This window comes from Temnothorax longispinosus, chromosome 3, assembly GCF_030848805.1.
Source record: "Temnothorax longispinosus isolate EJ_2023e chromosome 3, Tlon_JGU_v1, whole genome shotgun sequence".
Classification (NCBI taxonomy): Eukaryota; Metazoa; Arthropoda; class Insecta; order Hymenoptera; family Formicidae; genus Temnothorax; species Temnothorax longispinosus.
The window spans coordinates 16029686-16049599 of record NC_092360.1 but is presented as its reverse complement, the minus strand read 5'-3'; the positions used below and the strand labels follow the sequence as shown (position 1 = coordinate 16049599).

Here is a 19914-nt window from a genome sequence, read left to right as displayed (position 1 = left end):
AACTGTTGTACAAATTATGAATACATTTTTTAAGTAAAATAAACTAGAAACTCTTAGCTTGATTAAGTGCACTGTTTTCAATACTAAAAATAATATATCTCTTTGAAATTGAAATAACTTTATACTTAATACTTAATAATAATACTTAATAATAAGTTTGACTGAGTGCACTGTTTTCAATATTAAAAATAATATATCTCTTTGAAATTGAAATAACTTTGTACTTAATACTTAATAATAAGTTTGACTGAGTGCACTGTTTTCAGTACTAAAAATAATATACCTCTTTGAAATTAAAAAAAAATTTATGCTTAATACTTTGAATCAAGCTTTGAATAAAATTTTATATCAAAATAATTATGTTTGAATTCTTTCAAACAAATTTAATAATTTAATCATATCTGGTCTTTGTGTAGCATCGTAGTTAAATCATTTTGTTAACATTTCTGTTAAGTAAAATGGAACCTTGTTCATGTTAGGAACATTTTTATCTTCAAGATTTTCTTTGGCACAGCACCAACCATTAAAGAAGTTACGTGTCTCCCACACTGTTTCTTCATTAAATAATTCAACTAGTGTGCATGCAAAAGCCCAAACATCTGAGCTTTTACTAGCTCTCTGTCTATGTAATAGAATTTCAGGTGCCATAAACAAATAAGTGCCTCGTATTGTATCAGCTTGTGTTGATTACAAGCTTTCAATTACAGACTTACATGTGCTTAATCCTAAATCACAGAGTTTGGTTTCAAAATTTTCATTAACTAAAATATTACCTGGCTTTATATCCCGGTGTAATATCGGTACTGGCTGTAAATGCAGAAACGTAAGTGCACAGCTTATTTGGTAAGCTATTTTGTTTTTATTTCCTAAACTTAAAAAATATTTTTTTTTACTTTAGGTTTAAAAATTATATCCAATAAAGAGTCAGACTTAAAATATTCCATAACAATATGAAATTGCGTTATACTTGAACAAGCAGCCATTATTGAAATTATGTTAGGGTGTCTAATTTTGTCAAGAAGCATTATTTCTCGCAAGATGAGTTTATCATCGGTTTTTTTTTTGCATAGATTTAATTGCGACGAGCGAGCCTAAGTACTTTCCCTTTGTGACTACACCTTGGGCACCTTTACCAAGAATAATATCAGAAAATTGTATATTCTTTTCATTTATCAATTGAATAGATAATTTTAAAGAATTAATCTTTTTAGTGTCAAGCGTTTTATTACATACTTCTGAAAATGCTAAAGTATCATCATTCTCTCCATGATTTTTATTATATTTTATTATATATTTCTTTGGTCTTGACTTGCTATCTATCAACTTGGAATGTTGCGAAGAAAATACTGAATCTTTAACATTAATATCATCGACATTTAACTTCTCATATTTTTGTGGAACAGGTACTCAAAATTGAGAAGAAATTGTTTTATTGGTTACATCTTCTAAAATGCTTTTTTCTTGCTTTCGTTTTGTTTCAATTGTATAGTCAGTAGATTTTTGTAATAAAATAGACTTTTCAAAGATATTAATATTTTCATCTTTCTTTTTAGCTGTTGAAATTTGATTTAAGCCTGATGTATAACCTGATGTACTTGAAGATCTGCCTGAACTACTTTTCTTCTCGAATTTAATGTCATTTATTTTATGAATACTTTCCGAAATGTTTGATAAATTATAAGCAACCTTTGAGCATTTATCTATTGATAAAGAGCAAGAAAGTTTATTGGAGATTTCAAATGGCTCTTTGTTACTAGAAATACATGTGTTCTTTTTTGTCGTAAGAAGGTAAAGACTTAACATATGACTTTTTCTGCGCAAGTGGTATTTGCAAAAATTCCAGAAGTCACATCTTTTTCCATCATGAATATAAGACTCAATTACTGTTTCATTAAATGTGCCTATTTCAACTGTGGAGTTTTCAAAATAATACTTGTTATTTTCGGTGATATATTCTTTTAGAAGAACGTCCTTTAATTTTTGTAATGGATAATCTTCATTCCCATTAAGAGTAATCTTTATTCTTGGTCCAAATGTTGCACCCATGTACTCGTATCTAGAATTTAATTGGTTTCTATGTTTCCATCCAAGATGTAGAATTCTTTTAATAAAAGTCTTCTTGTTTTCTATTTCATCTACTTCCAATGATGAATTTTCAACTTCCAGTGATAAATTTCCTTGCTTTTTATTTACTATCTTTTGTTGAGATAACTGAAATTATTACATTTATTGTCATTATTGTTATTGTTATTATTTTTAAATATTAAAAAATAGAACACACATCATAAAATTTACCTTCTTTTTAACATAATCTGATTTTTTGTCTGAATATAACGTTTCAAGAATATCATGAAAACGTTTACGTTTTTTTCCATTGAGCTGTGAAACAGGTACATCTAGAAAAATATTGATTATTTTTTGAAAACTGTAGCCAAGTTATATAGCTATATATTATTCAAAATAACATTTCTTTACAATAATTATGAGTATAGTATAAAGTATATGATGTAAGATAATGTTATACAAACCTTTTGGAACGTTGAAATCATAAATGTTCACATTTGCATTTACGTAGATGGATTGAGCATCCGTGTCTAATAGATATGTCTCCCCATCAATTTGATATGTCAAAGTCCCACCGTCAGGAAAATAATCTTTTAAGACACTTTTCTTCAAAGTATTATTTGTCACATTCATATTCATACATTTCTCACCGTATCTAATTTTAATTTTCCTTGATTGTACAGAATCCATCTATAGAAATAATAATAATAAGCACGTTATAATTAAGTTGATATTTAAATTACAGTAATTTTCAATATACATTTCATTATTTTAAAATAGCAATAAATCAGAATAATTTTATGTACAACTATTTCTAATACATTAAAATACAAAAAAGAAAGAATTATTCTAAGTAGAACAGAAAGTCATGATAATGTCAAAGTGACGTCAAAATTATGAGAATATGACTACAAAATTCACCTTTTATCATAATTTAATCATTTTTTGGACATCATTTGAGGTCACTTTGACATTTTATGACTTTCTATTCTACCTGGGATATATTGTGTACAATTTCGTTTTAATCTAAAAAGTTAACCTTAACTTTAAAAAACTTTGTATTTAATTCAATTAATTACCCTAAAATTTTTAAATTCAAGATCTTTGTTGAATTAACAAATTTATCCATCAAAAAATGTAAAGATCTACTCAAAATGTAATTTAACAATATTTACCTTAATCTCGAAAAGGAACGGCACCCAGGGTTCCGTTCCTCCTGGAATACACAGTGCCGTTCCTTAGGACAAAATAACACGAGGTGCCAACGTTATGGCGTATAAGCGCTTCCGTACCATAGAGATATAAGAATAGAGTGCGCGAGCGAGCTGAAAAAGCGATATAGGAATAGAAAGAGAAAGCTGCGCAGAATAGAAAGAGAAAGCTGCGCATGGGCCCCTTCTGTCTTTGTTTCGCATGCACGCGTAGACAAAGACAGAAAGGGCCTATATGCAGCGTTCTTTTTCTATTCCTATATCGCAGCCTCTTACGTGCTAGCATATGACTCGCGCACTCTATTCTTATATCTCTATGTTCCGTACATAGCACGGAAACGAACTATAATATCGTGCACACAGTACGGAAGAGCACCACAAAATCGTGGATATTACCTACATATTTATCGACATTGGCCACGTAGTTCAATGTCCACATTTTGTGAACATAGAGGCGCTTCAAAATAAAGTTACAGCTAAATCGCGCCCGTGGGCTCTCTCAGGCTTCTCTCTGTATGTACAGTATGTACATTGTAATTCGTTACTTCTTTACTTAAGGTGATGCTGGAGCCGTCTGTATAACCGACAAAATTTTCTATGTTATCGACTATATCTGTCCTTGTATAGACAAAGATATAGACAAGGATAGCACGCTACATTGCACGCACACATACGCACGATGCACATCGATATTATACTTTTATATTACGCTTCCAAATCTTGATTTGGAGGGTTTATCTATGTTTTTCTTGTTGTGCAATTCGGGAGAACTTGTTTTCGCGTTCGTATACCAATGGTATATCTCTTATATGAATTACATCTTGTGACGAGCTGACAGCTCGCTGCAACTCGAGACGCCATATTGAGATAAAAGTAGGATAAGGAAATCTGTACTTCCGTAATTTTTTCTCGTTTTCTATTGTTACGTCCAACCCCGGGATTAGGATATGAAAATCTGGGAAGCAAGGAAAAGGCTAGCCAGAGGGGTCGGGGGAAGGAAGGACGCAGCTAGATACTTACAAATGTCGCTCGCAGGTACGCGCTCGGAGACGCGTGGCGCGAGCCGAACGCACTTTTATGACTCAGAAAGGGTCAACGTCTGTAAAGTCGTTAGGACGCCTTTCGTGAGCGGTGCGATCGTCGGTCCTTTTTCGAGTCAGAGAATTTAATCCCTTTAACTCAGGATCGGACCTCGTGCAATTTCGAGAGGTGGATGGTAGCGGGTCTTAAGTTATAAATGAATGCAAATTGAAATTAATATTTAACATAAGATAAACATTTATTACAATAATATAAGCTAGGTGAACAATAAATGAGAATTAGGCAAAATAAAATTGAATACATTTATAAGTGTGAGTGTCGGATGCATGTGTAACGTGTGTGTGTATTTCGCGCGGGTGTTACATAGGTGCGGGGGTGATCGGGCAAGATCCTTAAAGAAAAAACTTATTTGAAAATGAACATCTTGCCCGCTATTATTATAATCGGAATCAGTAGTGAGATTACATGAATTTAGTGAAGTGTGTATGTGTGTAAATTAATTTAAATCGGAGCTTAAAATTAAAGTACATGTAAATTGGGAAGTTAAAACATATGAGAATTAAAAAATTAAAATTTATTCTAAGATTACGATCTCTGGGTCGGCTAGTTCCTCGAGATCGAGGGTCGAGGCGGTCGAAGAGGTTGGAGACGGACTTCGGGAAGAGGAGGGAGAATCGGGAGGTTCTAGGAAGCGGGCTGGATCGGGGTTGACGGGGACCACGCGAGGAGGGACCACGCGAAACGGAGCCACGCGGCAAATAGGGCGATGTTCGACAATTGGGCGAAAAGGCAGGACGACTGGGCGATAGGGCAGGATGTTAGCGGGACGATTCTGGTTCGAACAACCGGGTTCTTCTGTAAACGCTGGTAGGGGCGGTGGGATGGCGAGTCGCGGAGGACCGGCGTTGAGCTGCTCCCGGGGGAGTTCGACCTCCCGTCGCGTCCGCTTGTTCTGGCGATTTCTTTGTCGCCTGATCGTGCGGAGATTCGGTCCTTGAGGGGCTAGGACTTTCGGGTCCACTAAAATTATTTACTTATTTAGTCGATCTCTCTCGGACCCGGTCGGAAGCGAATAAAAGGAAATCGTCGAGCTTAAAAAAGGGGGGGGAAGGGGTCAGTGGACAGGCTGGGTCCACGACAACGACGAGACGCCGGGAGCCAAGTCAGGCCTACCACAACGCCAACGACCGCTGGGAACTCGATGCCTACACTAACCGACCCACGAGCATAAGCTCAGGGAGGTCAGTGGACAGGCTGGGTCCACGACAACGACGAGACGCCGGGAGCCAAGTCAGGCCTACCACAACGCCAACGACCGCTGGGAACTCGATGCCTACACTAACCGACCCCCAATTATATAATAAGCTTCCGGGGGTCCGACAATCGATAGACCGTTTAAGAAGGGGGGCAATAACGCGAAAAAAAAAAGGATCAGGAAAATTCCGGGACTTACTACTTGATGACTTGAATTCGAACTAGTGGCCTTCTCTCAGAATGGACGTTGGACTCGTCGGTGGGTGAGTCGGAGGCGACTGATGGTCCGTCGGATCTGCTGCACTGACTCTAACGTGAGACTCGAAACGAATGAGGTTTAGATTATAACTGAGCAATGCAGACTTGAACTGAGAAAATTTCTCTGAGCCTAGTCCTGCGACGTCGCGATTTAAATAGGAAGGTTCGAAGGATGGAAGGGGTGGATTTCGTGTGGGATGTGTCTGGTTTTCGTTTAAAGGATTTCTGGTTGGCGGGATGTTTCTAATTATTATTTAAGGGAATTTTTATTGGGCGAGATGTTTCTTGCCCAAGAGGTAGATTTGAGTTTTCGCCTATCCTAGAAAGCTAGAGACGGTTATCGATTTTTCCGGTTTTCCATTGGTGACCCCCCTCTTAAGGCCCCACTGTCTTATTGGGGGTGTAACCCATCGGTTCTTTTCAGTGACGCATTTGTTTTTCGGCTATCGCCGATTTCTCTTTTATTAGAGTTCCTTACTTATCTCGCGACCCTGTTTCTATGTTGACAGACGATCCATACTTCTCAATTTTAAGTGCAGTTTTATTGCAAACAGAAACTTCCGCCATGTGCTCTTAAGATTTCTAAAAGCACGTATTAGGTTTCGTTTCTGTTTGTCGGAACATCGCACGGCCAGTTTTGAGTGAGTCGCGCGATATAATACAGATCCCCATCATCCCTCGTCTGAAGTTAACCCTCCTTTCTGCGCGTCGTGTCGCCGGATTTATAGTTATGGGCCAGACGAGGTTGACGAGAATCTGGTTACCATATCCCCCGTCTGTTAGTAATTTATCATCTGAGAGGTTGCTTTTAGTTGCCCAAGCAAATGGGTAGTTTGATCATAAAAAAAAAGAATGCGAGGAGATCTAACCTCACCCCGATCGATAACCGTCCGTACTTGGCTTGTTTATTCTAATCTTAGAGCTATCTTAGGCGCATAAGAATTCCCGCGAAAAAGGGATATCGTGGAGCCCGCAGGACGTAACACTATATAAAATCGGAGTTCCCACGAATCATTAATGTATGTACTGTAATTCTGGAGAAGGATTTTTAATTCTGTCAATTTAATACGACGCTACGTGCCGACAAAAATATGCCGGTAAAGTAGACGGCTCCAGCATCCCCAAAGTCCTAAGAATTAACTGATTTTTTGGTACGAGAAAGTTAAAATGCATATCTTAACGCCAGAAAAAAATTAAACCAAATTACCGAACATATAAAGAAGAATTATGATTTTGAAAATTCGATATTTTATATGTGACGTTATCAAAAAAGTCTATTTTCCACATTTCAATGTAATAATTTGTTTATCTTAAGATTTAAGTTTATCTTAAGATATTAAATATTAACTGCGCTACATATTCGCTAAACTCTATACTTTCGATAGTGCCGATAAAAATACAGTCACCGAATATTTGAACAAAGTATTTATGTTAGGGGATGCTGGAGCCGTCTGTTTTACCGGCATTTTTTGTCGGCACGTAGCGTCGTATTAATTTGACAGAATTAAAAATCCTTCTCCAGAATTGCAGTACATACATTAATGATTCGGGGGAACTCTAATTTTATATAAAAAACGAGAAAAAATTACGGAAGTACAGATTTCCTTATCCTACTTTTATCCCAATATGGCGTCTCGAGTTGCGGCGAGCTGTCAGCTCGTCCCAGCAAACGAAAAAAGATTGAAAAGAATTAAAACGGGATTGCCAGGAATTCAATTAAAGACTTTCCGAATTCCATTCTGTCCAAAAAAGGGATTGAAATAGTTTCAATATCATGGAATTCCTTATTTTGGAAAGAATTTTGTCTTTTTTGAATCCCATCCAATTCCGACACAAAAATATTATACCACTGAATGCCAGGTTAGGGATTGGAAAGTTTCGTGATGAATTCCATTGATTCCGTTAACGAAATGAATACCACTGAATGCCAGGTTAGGGATTGGAAAGTTTCGTGATGAATTCCATTGATTCCGTTAACGAAATAAATACCATTGAATGCCAAACTAGGAATTAAAAATTTCCGTATTGAATTCCATTGAATTCCGTCTATTCTGACAATAAAATGAATACCATTGAATGCCAGGATAGGGATTGAAAAGTGTCCGTGTTGAACTCTGTGGTGGTACGCGCCACCAATAGTACACGCCCGCGCGGTATCTGCATTACCGGCAGTTCGCGTCGACGCCGCCAGGCGTCACATCGCCGGGGCATCTTCTCGAGTTCAAAGTTTCGTCTCGACTGCTATGTAAAGGGACCCCCTACGGTGCCTGACAGATCTTACAAATTTCATTTTCGGGCTAATTGCCCGTCGGCAGTAGTGCGTGTAATGCCCTTAGGCATACACAAAAGCTCACCGACGAACAACGGCGCTTGGTCGCCAACGGAGGAGCGAGACGTTTCCTAAACCATCTAATGCCATGCAATTCCATAACCTTTACGGATTCCATAGGATTGGATGGAATTGAAAATTTCTTTTTTGGATTCCATGGGATTGGACCATCTTATTTCGAATCCCATCTAATTTCATCTAATTCCGCCAAAAAAGGGATTCAAAGGTATTAAAAAATTTTAATATCTTTTAATCCTTTTGCGTTTGCTGGGGTCACAAGATGTATTTCATATAAGAGATATACCATTGGTACGAACGCGAAAACAAGTTCCCCCGAATTGCACAACAAGAAAAACATCGATAAACTCTCCAAATCAAGATTTGGAAGCGTAATATAAAAGTATAATGTCGACGTGCATCGTGCGTATGTGTGCGTGCAATGTAGCGTGCCATCCTTGTCTATATCTTTGTCTATACAAGGACAGATATAGTCGATAACATAGAAAATGGTAATTTTGTCGGTTATACAGACGGCTCCAGCATCCCCTTAAGTTGACCACTTAAAATGTGGTTTATAGATGAATATTTTTGATGGCGACTTTCAAGGAATTATTTGGCAACGCTGGCGCTGCAAGCTGTGCGCTCATGTCACACTTCATTCATAACGTACGGTTTATTATCAGCTTTTATTTTCACAAATTGTTTCTTATTTTTGCCCACATTACTCCTCACTTTATGTTTCTTATCACTCATTATTATTATAAAATACCTCTTTGATAAAAAGAAAATGTCACAATATTCTTTGATTAATGAAATTGACACTTACATTGACACTTTTGTTATCAACTTCACATTTTACAATCGGCGCCCTGAAAAGCGCAGCGTTGCCATATTGTTTGACAGTATTTACCGAAAAATGAAAAATTTCTAAATACACATAATATTTTCACTTTTTTCTTATAATTAAACATAATAATCAATTATAACTTGATTTTATATAAGTTTAATGCAATATGCAAGAGTTTTCTGAGGCCCTGCTTAAGCGCCTACAAAATACGCTTCTCCGTGAAAGGAATATACCTTAAGTATAGAATATATGAACACCAACACCTTATTACGACTCGATGCTCCATTTTTCTTCGATTAATATATTATTATTTTCTAAAAATTATAAATACAAATAATAAAAGATTAATTTGTATGGATAAACTTTATAAAATAAGTTATAAAAGTAAAAGTTTCTACATATATTTTTATGACCAATCTCTTAATTTCTCTACGTTGGATGTCTATAGTTAACAAAATTGAAGAGTTATGAAATTAGCGCACTTTGAAACTTTTGACATTTCCACGTACGAGTGCAATGTATTCCACGTAGTAAAATAAAATGCACAAGATCGTGCCATGCTCAACACGATTTGTTCTGTTATTTCCGGGTGACTCAAACAATAATGTCATTAACACAGACATTAACAGAGATATGTTTCGTGATATTTCGATGCGAATCATCAATCTGGCCTTAATTATTATATTGTGTAGTGTATTTTCTAATGTATGTATTAGCTTTGTTAAAGAAAAGGCGTTGTATGCCGTTGACCTAAGTCTACAGTCGTTAGTTTTGCAATTTTTCAAAGATGCATTAACCATTTATCATGGCAATTATCACAATGGAATAATTTCATACAGTAATAGTTGCACTAATAGTTTTCATTTTTTATTTATTTCTTTTCAAATGCAACGTCGAGATAGCGTAATCTTTGTTAAGCATAATCGATAATTGGAGCGATATCGATTCTTTTTACCACTGATACATATATATATAATTTTGAGATTTGACAACCACAAACGACATCATGTCGTGGACAACTCACTTGTGTGCTTTTTTGGTTTTTGCAAGCGGTTCCTTCGCTACGATTCATAATAAGTCATGGTGGAATAATACCGTCTTCTATCAGGTTTATCCGAGAAGTTTGTTTGATACGAATGCTGATGGCATTGGCGACTTGAGGGGTAAGCAATGCCAATTATCATTTGTTATTACGTCTCACACAATAAACAATAAATTGTTGTATTAATTCGTAATATTATATAAGTTTTATCCCATTAATTGTTGCATTTTATATAGTTAATATAAAAATGGTTATTATCAGAAAATTTTAAAGCAAATGTTGTCAAACATACGTAACGTTAGCGACATTTAGAACTGTGTTATTTTACTTTGTCAGGGATAACTTCAAAGTTGGACTATATCGCGAGCACTGGCATTAATGCGATCTGGTTGTCACCCATATACTCAAGTCCCATGATTGATTTTGGATATGACATATCCGATTTCAAAGCCATCGATCCGACTTTTGGTACATTAGAAGACTTCAAAGCTCTTGTAGCGGTCGCTAAGTCACTCGGTTTAAAAGTGAGACCGCTTGCCAATATCATGCCCATTTATAAATAAATTTCTCATGTTATGCCCGTATCTAACAATAAGACAAAGATGTATAAACTTTATTTCTATTTATGTTATTTTAGAAAACATACTATCCTTTATTTTTCACTGCGCTATGTCAGAGAGCTACTTTATAATATTATTCTTATAGGTGGTTCTCGATCTCGTGCCTAATCATACATCTGACAAGCATATATGGTTCCAAAAGGCTCTTGAAGGTCACCCGATATATAAGAACTTTTATGTGTGGGCATACGGCAAAAATAGAGACGGCATAACGCCGCCCAACAATTGGATCAGCGTATTTAGCGATTCCGCGTGGACTTATGTCGAATCACAAAAACAATGGTACCTTCATCAATTCGAGTATAGACAACCTGACTTAAATTACCGTAACCCGTTAGTGAAAATAGAGATGATAGTAAGTAACAGAAAAAATTTTAATTTTTCTCTAATAAGATGTTGCCATATATAATGTTGCACTTTTGGAGAAGACTTGCATAACACAGAACACTTACAATTAGATAACAATTTACAGCTTTAATATACTATAATATTAATACATCATTTTGACATTACTAATATAATTAAATATTATCATTCTTGTTAATATAAACTACTTAGAACTTGATCCGTTCACTCGTTAATCAAAATCTCAACATCTCGAGTACTCGCAACCCGTCGCGTCGCGTAAAAGAGTCACGATCGGTCTCGCTCCGCGTATACTTGGCACGAGACACTACCGTGTCTCTTGATGCTTAATATAATCTTTGACCCACTATGATTGCTGCTTTTTTTCGACTCTATATGCAAACACAATAAAATAAATAATGACATAATTCACTACTATACAAATTTGTTGGCCATTTCTTAATTTTGTAAGAACATTTCTTAATTGCTAAAATTATCTATTATTTGACTTAAATTGTAAATCTGTTCAATTCAAGATATATATTTCACGTATAGTGCGGTAAATTTGTAAATTAAACTGGAAATTAAATTCATATTATTTTTATAATTAAAGTATATGGAAAGAAATTGAGAAAAAAGTTTAACTGCAGTATTCAGCTTGTATTCTTACAATATTTTTATTATATTCTTAAAATAGGCTTATTCTTAAAATTTTTGATCATATATGATTGCATGGTTATAGAAAGTCTTGAAATTTTGGCTGGACTTGGGTATAGACGGATACCGTGTTGATTCCGCCCCATTTATGTATGAAGACTTATTATTGCGGGATGAACCTAGAACTTACGTGAATGGTACTACGCCGCGAGATTATACGTATTTGAATCATATTTATACTACGGATTTAATCGAGACTTATCAGCTGTTTGGAGGGTGGCGAAAATTCTTGGATTTTTATGCTTTTATACATAATCAAGATCAGAAGGTACATTTTCCGTTTTCTTTTATTAAATCCATTTATTGTGCTTTGTTAATCTTCTTGCACGATGTAAAATGTTTCTTTTCTGATTTAGTTGTTAGTGATGGAAGCATACACCAATTTTGAGCATACTATGCAATATTACGATTACAACGTGTTGCCTTTTAATTTCATGTTTATTACAAATTTGAACTCAAAATCATCCGCGCAAGATTTTAAACGAGAAATAGATTCTTGGATGAATTCAATGCCAAGTGGTAAGATCGCTAATTGGGTGGTACGTATTCATATGAAATTATTATTATCTTGATCAAATACCTTGAACAAATATCATAAATAAATTGCGTTTTATCTTTGCAAACCCAGCAAGATATTTAAATTACTCTAAATTTATTGTGATTTAAATGGCGATGTGTGAATTTGGCTTATTTGTTAAACTGGATACGTTATATATGTTATTTTTAAAGGAAAATATACTCTTTCATAACAATAAAAAAATACTTGGATTATACATTAGAAGAAATTTTTGTTTAAGTGCATATATGTAGAGTTGGCAAATTTTATCATTTTATTAATTTCATAAAAAATATCTAAATTTCAAGTTAATATAACCTCTTAATATTTTAACTATATATATAAAAATCTTTGTAAACATTTTTGAAAAATCTTAAAATTGCTGAAGAATCTGTAACAGCTCTTATCTGTCTCGCGCGTTACATAAAAATAAAATATCAGTCGCTTCTTTTACATAAGCAAAGTTAAAATATAATATAAATTTCTTTCAGTTGGGCAATCATGATAATCCGCGTGTTGCCTCTCGTTATCCTGACAGATCGGACCAAATGACCATGTTGTCTATGATCTTGCCGGGTTTGGCGGTAACGTATAACGGCGATGAAATCGGCATGGTGGACAAAAGAGATATATCCTGGGAAGACACGAAAGATCCTCAGGCGTGCAATGCGGGTCAAGCGCAATACAATAGTGTGTCCCGCGATCCTGAACGCACGCCATTCCAATGGGACGCGACGAAGAATGCAGGTAAAAGACAAATTCGTGTCTCTAGTGTGTTTAATCTTTTAAGGGCCTTTGTACATACACCCGAGTAGAAATTTCAGTTACTGTCTGAACAGGTCCAGATCAGGTGTGCCATAATACATAATCTGGCCCTGGTAAAGTCACCTGACATGGTCCTGACAAGATGTGTAACGCATTGCATGTTCAGGACCGGATTTCATTTACCTAATAAGGACCATGTCAGGCGAATTAATGAAAACCCTTATATTCACCCGACATAAAAAAATTTGTTTATTTTGAAATTTTATTACTATTTTTTAACTAAATTTGTTTCTTAGATGCAGTCTATGATTATAAATATTTTCTGTATTTGAAAAAACACCTACCTTGGTGGGATTCGAACTCGGGACCTCTGGATCGTGAGCCAACTGCCTTACGTGGTAGACTACTTCTTAATTTAATGTATGTGTTATATATAGTCTACATATGTCATAACCAGTGCAAATATATAATTTTTCAAAAATCATCTTAAGAAACAAATTTAATTTAAAAAGAGTAATAAAATTTTGAATTGGCTATATGATATATAATATTATATTAATATTATATGATGAAAGAAGACGAATTGTACTTCTTACAATAATAATATTAGTCAAATAAAAAAGGCCTTCAATGTTTTATTATAGATATTATATTAATAATATTAGATTAATTATAATTATTAATTAATTTTGATATGACCTTTGAAAATTTGTGTATTAAGGGATACTCAATAAGGTCCTGACTATTGCCTTATCAGGCTTGCCTGATTATATATAACCAGGCATGCTTGATATGGCACCAGTCAGGACCTGATCTGGCATGCCGTAGTCAGGCATGCCTCATTTATACCTGATCAGGGCCGTACATGACAACAGGCACGCCTGAATAAATTTCTACTCGGGCATAATTATGTACATTCACTTTGAGCTCTTCTCAAATTTTCTCTGTTGGTAAAATAGTGATTCCGTCGGTATAGTATTATCAATTCATCCTAGATGGAGCTAAAAAAAACTAAAAAAAAACTAAAAAAATAAAAAACTTATCAGGGACGTTTTTTAAGATTATCTTATAAATTATAACATTTTACTCCAACGGGATCGATGTATGGCCCCTAAAGGGTTAGTAAAAACGGATAATATACTTTTCTATACTTTTCTATTTAATTATTTCTCGTTACGGCAGGTTTTAGCACGGCAAATTCGACGTGGCTTCCGGTAAATCAGAATTACAAGCAGTTGAATCTGGCGAAGCAGATGAAAGCCAAGGAATCACATTATAAGATTTATAAGACCTTAGCCCTCTTGCACCGTACGGAGCCGGCTGTTACCGAAGGAAGTTATAAATCGATCACGACAAACAATGACACTGTTCTGGGTGTAATTCGAAACAATGGTTGCCGCGTCGTGGTGCTTCTGATTAACTTCAACGACGATAAATCTCAAGTTGTCGATCTGTCACAAGAAGGTCTTCCTTCGAAACTGTTGGTCAAAGTCGCCAATTTGGGTTCTAAAGTGAAAACTGGGTATGATTTACGTATTTCTTGAAATTGTTTACGTATAAATAAGTAAATAATAGTATAACTGTGTTTATTTAATACTTATTATGATTTTTTTCATTCTGCCAACATAATTTTCTGCCAACGTGTAATTTGCTTTCTAATTTCTTGGTACAGTTATTTTCGATGGTATCTTATTGAAGATCTAATGATAGAAACGTTTAGATATTGTTATTGATAAAAATTAATTTTTGTATTTTAATTAATTGTTTGTGTACATACAAAACATGTGTTGCAAAAAATGCAATTATTTGAAAAATGTTTGCAAGAAAATTGTTTTTTAGATTTTTTAAAGAAATTATTACTTATATATAATAGTTTTATGATATTAAAAGTGAAATTTATATTTTCTGTAGATTTAATATAATACTTAATGATAATATTATAATTCACGTTTGTATTCTTTTGAATTTAGGAAACTGGTTGATGTAAACAAGCTACCTTTACCTGCGAAAGCTGCTATAGTGTACACGAGCGTATAAATATATTATTTCCGAAATATATCTATCTTTTTTACAAAAGTTTCCAGTTGCACTTGAAAAGTGTAATCTTTCTTGTAATAAGAAAAAATAAATAAAATAATCTTAATTGACTATGTGGCTATTATTATTAAATGAGTTTTTTATACAAATTTTTGGCATATTTATGTATCTATAATTGGAATTTTTACCTAATTATTAATAATTTGTATATATATATATATATATATATATATATATATATATTAGAGTAGTTCTTAAAAAAGGTAATTTTGAATTTTGACTGCTCAAACGGTTCGGAAGGCTCGAAATAAATTAAAAAAAAATCTGTGCCAAGCGCAGCTTCCTATCTCAATTTTAACACGTGCCGCAGAGCACTTGAATTTTCCTATTAAAATCAAATAGCAAATGATTTTAGTATGAACGCAATAGCTATCGGAAAAATTTGAAACTTGGCAATTCTCTTACCTATAGTTGTACCTATCTTCTGAAATTTTTATAGATTTTTATCTACATATTTCAGGTTGCTAGTGGTCGATGAAAATAATTTTTTTTGATTTTTGAAAAATTAAAGGAATCTTGTTTATTTATTTTTTTTTATAATTTTGTTTATATATTTATTTATTTATTCGTAGTCTTAAATAAAAATTCAATACTTTTATAAAATTATTTATTTCAAAAATCTTTCATGAGTGTCTCCTTTTTCGCATCGGAATATTTTTTTTATATTTTTTTACTATTTGGACAATAAATTGTTTCTGATCTTTGTTTTTTGTTAAAATATTATTATATTCTGATATTAACTGTAAAAAATTAAATAAATTATGTTTCTAGCCATTTTGTTATATTTTGGCAGGATTATATCATGTATAATTTTGACATTGATAAAATTGTGATGCAAAACTATTGGCGCTGCGCTCAACGGTCGCAACGCATGCTGACTAGAGTTCTAGGCCGGTATTCATAGTCGGATCTTATATTTAAGACCATCTTAAGTAATGCCTTAAGATGCTAATATGGCTCCGTGATTGGTTTATTAGCATCTTAGGACATTACTTAAGATGGTCTTAAATATAAGATGCGACTATGAATACCGGCCCTAATGATGATTAGTGGCGCTGCCATCATTGAGTGCCAGAGTGCACTCAACGGGCAGCGCTACTAGTCCGCATTCGTATACGACAAGTCGCACAACAGCCACATCGTTACTCAAGATTCATTGAAACAGTATTTTTATAATTGTTTTAATTGAATTTATTAAATACATACGGTATCTAATTATTCAATCCACTTCTACTTATTGTGAGGAACCTATCCAAAATCCCACGAGCAATTTGCACTAGTGCGTTCTAGAATTGTGATGATATATTAATCGTGCGCAACGCATGGTTGAGTTATAACCTCAATAAAACACGTGATACCGAAAAGACTTGTCTTATTGCCGTTGTTTAAATTGTAGATAAAAATCCAAATTTTCATATAAATATGGCTTCAAAGGATATATTACGGCAAAATATTTATTTAATTGGAGATGTGGATGCGCAAATACTTGGGAATAAATTGCCATCAAAATTGCAAGTTTTGAAAGTTTTGTTTGTTTATCTTCGCATATTAAAATCAAAATTGCAAGAAAGTGCACAATTGACAATAGATGAAGTTACAGTTTTTTGGGGAAAGGCGGGTTTACCAATCCATAGGTCAGATTATTGTGTAAGAAAATTAACAAAGTTATACGAAGAATGGCGATCTCTACAAAAAAACAAAGGAAGACCAACTAGTGTACAAAACAAGAAAAAATTTGTGTTATTACTACAAAATTTATTTGATATAGCTAGTGCAAATATCCTCGAAGTTATTAATGACATACAAAAGGATTTTTTTTGTTGAATCAGAGAAAAGATGGTAGGGTTGGTTACATCGCGGATATTGAGTCAGAATATGATGCTTGTGAAAGAGAAAAATTACAACAAAAAGAATTACTTTTACAACGATTGAGAAAAAGTGAATAGGAGAAACAACTTCTAAGTAAAATTATTCAATATATTTTTAATCGTTTTCAACCTACTATTTCTCTTGAAAAATTAATGAAATAACGACTTATAAATAACGTTTTACAAAAATCCTATAATTTTTGGTAGAAAATATTGTATTTTATTTTTAAGGTGACTTCATAGAATTGGCGTCAAGTGGTGAAAGTCAAGGGACAAAATCTTTGAGTCAATTGAGTGTTACTTATTCGAATCTGTCAGAAGAATTTATCATTCCATACAATGTCGAATATCAACCAGAAACTGGACCATCACATTCTAAAAAACGAACTCGAGGAACAATAAATATCCTTAATGATAAAGTCGTTGCGGTACTAGATAAATGTAAAGTTAGTGACAGAAATGCTGTACATTTAATTGTTGCTATAGCTGGTTCAATGAACTATGACATAGAATCTTTAATTATAAATAGATCGTCGATTCGAAGATATAGGGAACAAATACGCGAGGCAAAATATATCAATTTTAGAAAAGTATTCAAAAATGTAAATTTAAAAGCTGCAGTTATACACTGGGATGGAAAAATGCTTCCGAGTATGCTGAATCGAGAAATGAAGGAAAGATTACCAATTCTTCTCATTGTCAGTGATGGTAATGTAGAAAAAATCTTAGGCATACCAAAGTTAGATGATGGAACGGGAAAATCTCAGGCTGTTCTTTTTAAAGTTATTGTTAATTGCGGTTTACCTGAATTCGTCAAAGCAATTTGCTGTGACACTACGCCTTCCAATTTAGGCCGTAAAAATGGTGCTGCAGTTCAATTTGAACAGTTATTAGAAAAAACGTTACTGTATTTGCCATGCAGACACCACATATTTAAGTTAGTTTTGAGAGGCGTATTCGAAGCAAAAATCCCATTGACAACAGGTCCAAACGTGCCAATATTTAAACATTTTCAAGAGTCTTGGACGAGCATAGATAAGAATAAATATGCTGGTGGTATCGAAAATGATTATATCCGCGAGGTTCTACATGATCGTATTGAAGGTATTAATTTATTCGTGCAGCAACATTTAAAGAACATACAGCCTAGAAATGATTATAGAGAACTCTTACAACTAACTCAAATATTTATTGGAAAAATTCCTAGCGGTGGTGTCGAATTTTTGAAACCAGGTGCCTTTTATCACGCTCGATGGATGTCGAAGGCGATATATACGTTAAATATATATTTATTCTGCAAAGAGTTTGAATTGACTGCAAAACTAGAAAAGTCAATATCGGATATATGTATTTTTATTGTAACGATTTATGTACAAGCGTGGTTTACATGTCCCCTTGCTTCTAAAGCTCCCTATCACGACTTACAATTCGTAAAAAAACTATGCGATTACAAATCAATTAATTGCGGCATATCTCAAGTATCATTACAAAAATTCAAGAACCACTTGTGATATTTGAATTCAGAATCAGCTGCAATGGCGTTTTTTGATGATGAAATAACAGACGATATAAAAAGAAAAATGGCGAATAAGTTAGAAAATTACGAAAACGAAGATGACGATTGTCCTAAGCGAATAGAAATTAAAAATGTTAAAAAATTTTGTGAGATGGACATGGATTGCTTCATATCTTCTCAATCTAAAAGATTTTTTGAAAGGTTTGAAATTGGCACCGATTTCTTAAAATTAGATCAAATTGGCTGCAGAATGAAGAGTACAATGAGGGCTTGCGCATTGTTAAAAATTTAAGAGTCGTAAATGATACGGCAGAAAGAGCCATTCAATTGATATCAAAATATAATAATATTTTAACAAAAAACGAAGATCAGAAACAATTTATTGTCCAAATAGTAAAAGAATATAAAGAAAAATATTCCGATCCGAAAAAGGAGACACTCATAAAAGATTTTTGAAATAAATAATTTTATAAAAGTATTGAATTTTTATTTAAGACTACGAATAAATAAATAAATATATAAACAAAATTATAGAAAAAAATAAATAAACAAGATTCCTTTGATTTTTCAAAAATTAAAAAAAAATATTTTCATCGACCACTAGCAACCTGAAATATGTAGATAAAAATCTATAAAAATTTCAGAAGATAGGTACAACTATAGGTAAGAGAATTGCCAAGTTTCAAATTTTTCCGATCGTTATTGCATTCATACTAAAATCATTTGTTATTTAATTTTAATAGGAAAATTTAAGTGCTCTGCGGCACGTGTTAAAATTGAGATAGGAAGCTGCGCTTTGGCACAGATTTTTTTTTATTTATTTCGAGCCTTCCGAACCGTTCGAGCAGTCAAAATTCAAAATTACCCTTTTTAAGGACTACTCTAATATATATATATATATATATATATATATATATATATATATATATATGTTGGATATATATATGTTGGTAATATATATATATATATATATATATATATATATATATATATATGTTGGAGATACGAAGTGGCTCCACTCGAACTAACTGTCGCGACATTACCGACGCCTATCTATTCTATTTTCTGATACTCATAGTTCAGTTCAGTTCTCTTTCTGGCGTCGCACGGTTGACCACGTGTAACCATAATCGTTGTAATTCTATACTGAATAAAACCGCGTTATATAGAAACAAACTCTAATTATCACCCGCCAACAGGTTATGGGCCCAGGGTGCGTGAAACGCGAGTGTTCGATTAAAAGTCGCGAGTGAAGAACTCGGAGAAAACGTGGTTAAGGTGTATCGTGCGCCGCGTATACGGGAAAACCGTTAGCGTGTGAGAACCAATACGCGAAAATAGAGAAATCGCGAGATAAAGACTGAAACAATAAAAGACAGTAAAA

At 33.8% G+C, this 19914-nt stretch overlaps 2 protein-coding genes and 1 pseudogene across 3 annotated transcripts; 2 read left to right on the top strand and 1 right to left on the bottom strand.

The window, feature by feature from the left end:
- Positions 1-292: 292 nt before the first annotated feature.
- On the bottom strand, positions 293-3597 carry LOC139810225 (uncharacterized). Its single transcript, XM_071773604.1, has 3 exons — positions 2529-3597; positions 2296-2396; positions 293-2211 (listed from the first exon to the last, which is right to left on the bottom strand). Exons 1-3 carry the CDS (start codon positions 2752-2754, stop codon positions 1408-1410), a joined length of 1131 nt encoding a protein of 376 aa, XP_071629705.1. The 5' UTR covers positions 2755-3597; the 3' UTR covers positions 293-1407.
- Positions 3598-9991: 6394 nt separating this feature from the next.
- On the top strand, positions 9992-15197 carry LOC139809844 (maltase 1-like). 2 transcript variants are annotated; one of them, XM_071773078.1, is made up of 8 exons: positions 9993-10167; positions 10383-10570; positions 10752-11021; positions 11754-11996; positions 12085-12267; positions 12776-13031; positions 14232-14571; positions 15020-15197. In XM_071773078.1, exons 1-8 carry the CDS (start codon positions 10011-10013, stop codon positions 15084-15086), a joined length of 1704 nt encoding a protein of 567 aa, XP_071629179.1. In that variant the 5' UTR covers positions 9993-10010; the 3' UTR covers positions 15087-15197. The 2 variants fall into 2 exon arrangements, with proteins under 2 accessions (XP_071629180.1, XP_071629179.1); XM_071773079.1 differs by lacking the exons at positions 14232-14571; positions 15020-15197 and adding an exon at positions 13346-13554 and having other exon boundaries at positions 9992-10167.
- A 1537-nt stretch (positions 15198-16734) lies between these two features.
- LOC139810036 (uncharacterized) lies at positions 16735-18986 on the top strand (annotated as a pseudogene).
- The last annotated feature ends 928 nt before the right edge of the window (positions 18987-19914 follow it).

What these genes read in the sequence shown, in the direction of transcription:
- LOC139809844 (XM_071773078.1), top strand. Translation starts at nt 10,011, where the DNA reads ATGTCGTGGACAACTCACTTGTGTGCTTTTTTGGTTTTTGCAAGCGGT. An exon ending in TGGCATTGGCGACTTGAGGG is followed by an intron (nt 10,168 to 10,382) that starts GTAAGCAATGCC and finishes TTACTTTGTCAG; the next exon opens with GGATAACTTCAAAGTTGGAC. An exon ending in TACATAATCAAGATCAGAAG is followed by an intron (nt 11,997 to 12,084) that starts GTACATTTTCCG and finishes TTTCTGATTTAG; the next exon opens with TTGTTAGTGATGGAAGCATA.
- LOC139810225 (XM_071773604.1), bottom strand. Translation starts at nt 2,754, where the DNA reads ATGGATTCTGTACAATCAAGGAAAATTAAAATTAGATACGGTGAGAAA. An exon ending in TGATTTCAACGTTCCAAAAG is followed by an intron (nt 2,397 to 2,528) that starts GTTTGTATAACA and finishes ATATTTTTCTAG; the next exon opens with ATGTACCTGTTTCACAGCTC. An exon ending in CAGATTATGTTAAAAAGAAG is followed by an intron (nt 2,212 to 2,295) that starts GTAAATTTTATG and finishes TAATAATTTCAG; the next exon opens with TTATCTCAACAAAAGATAGT.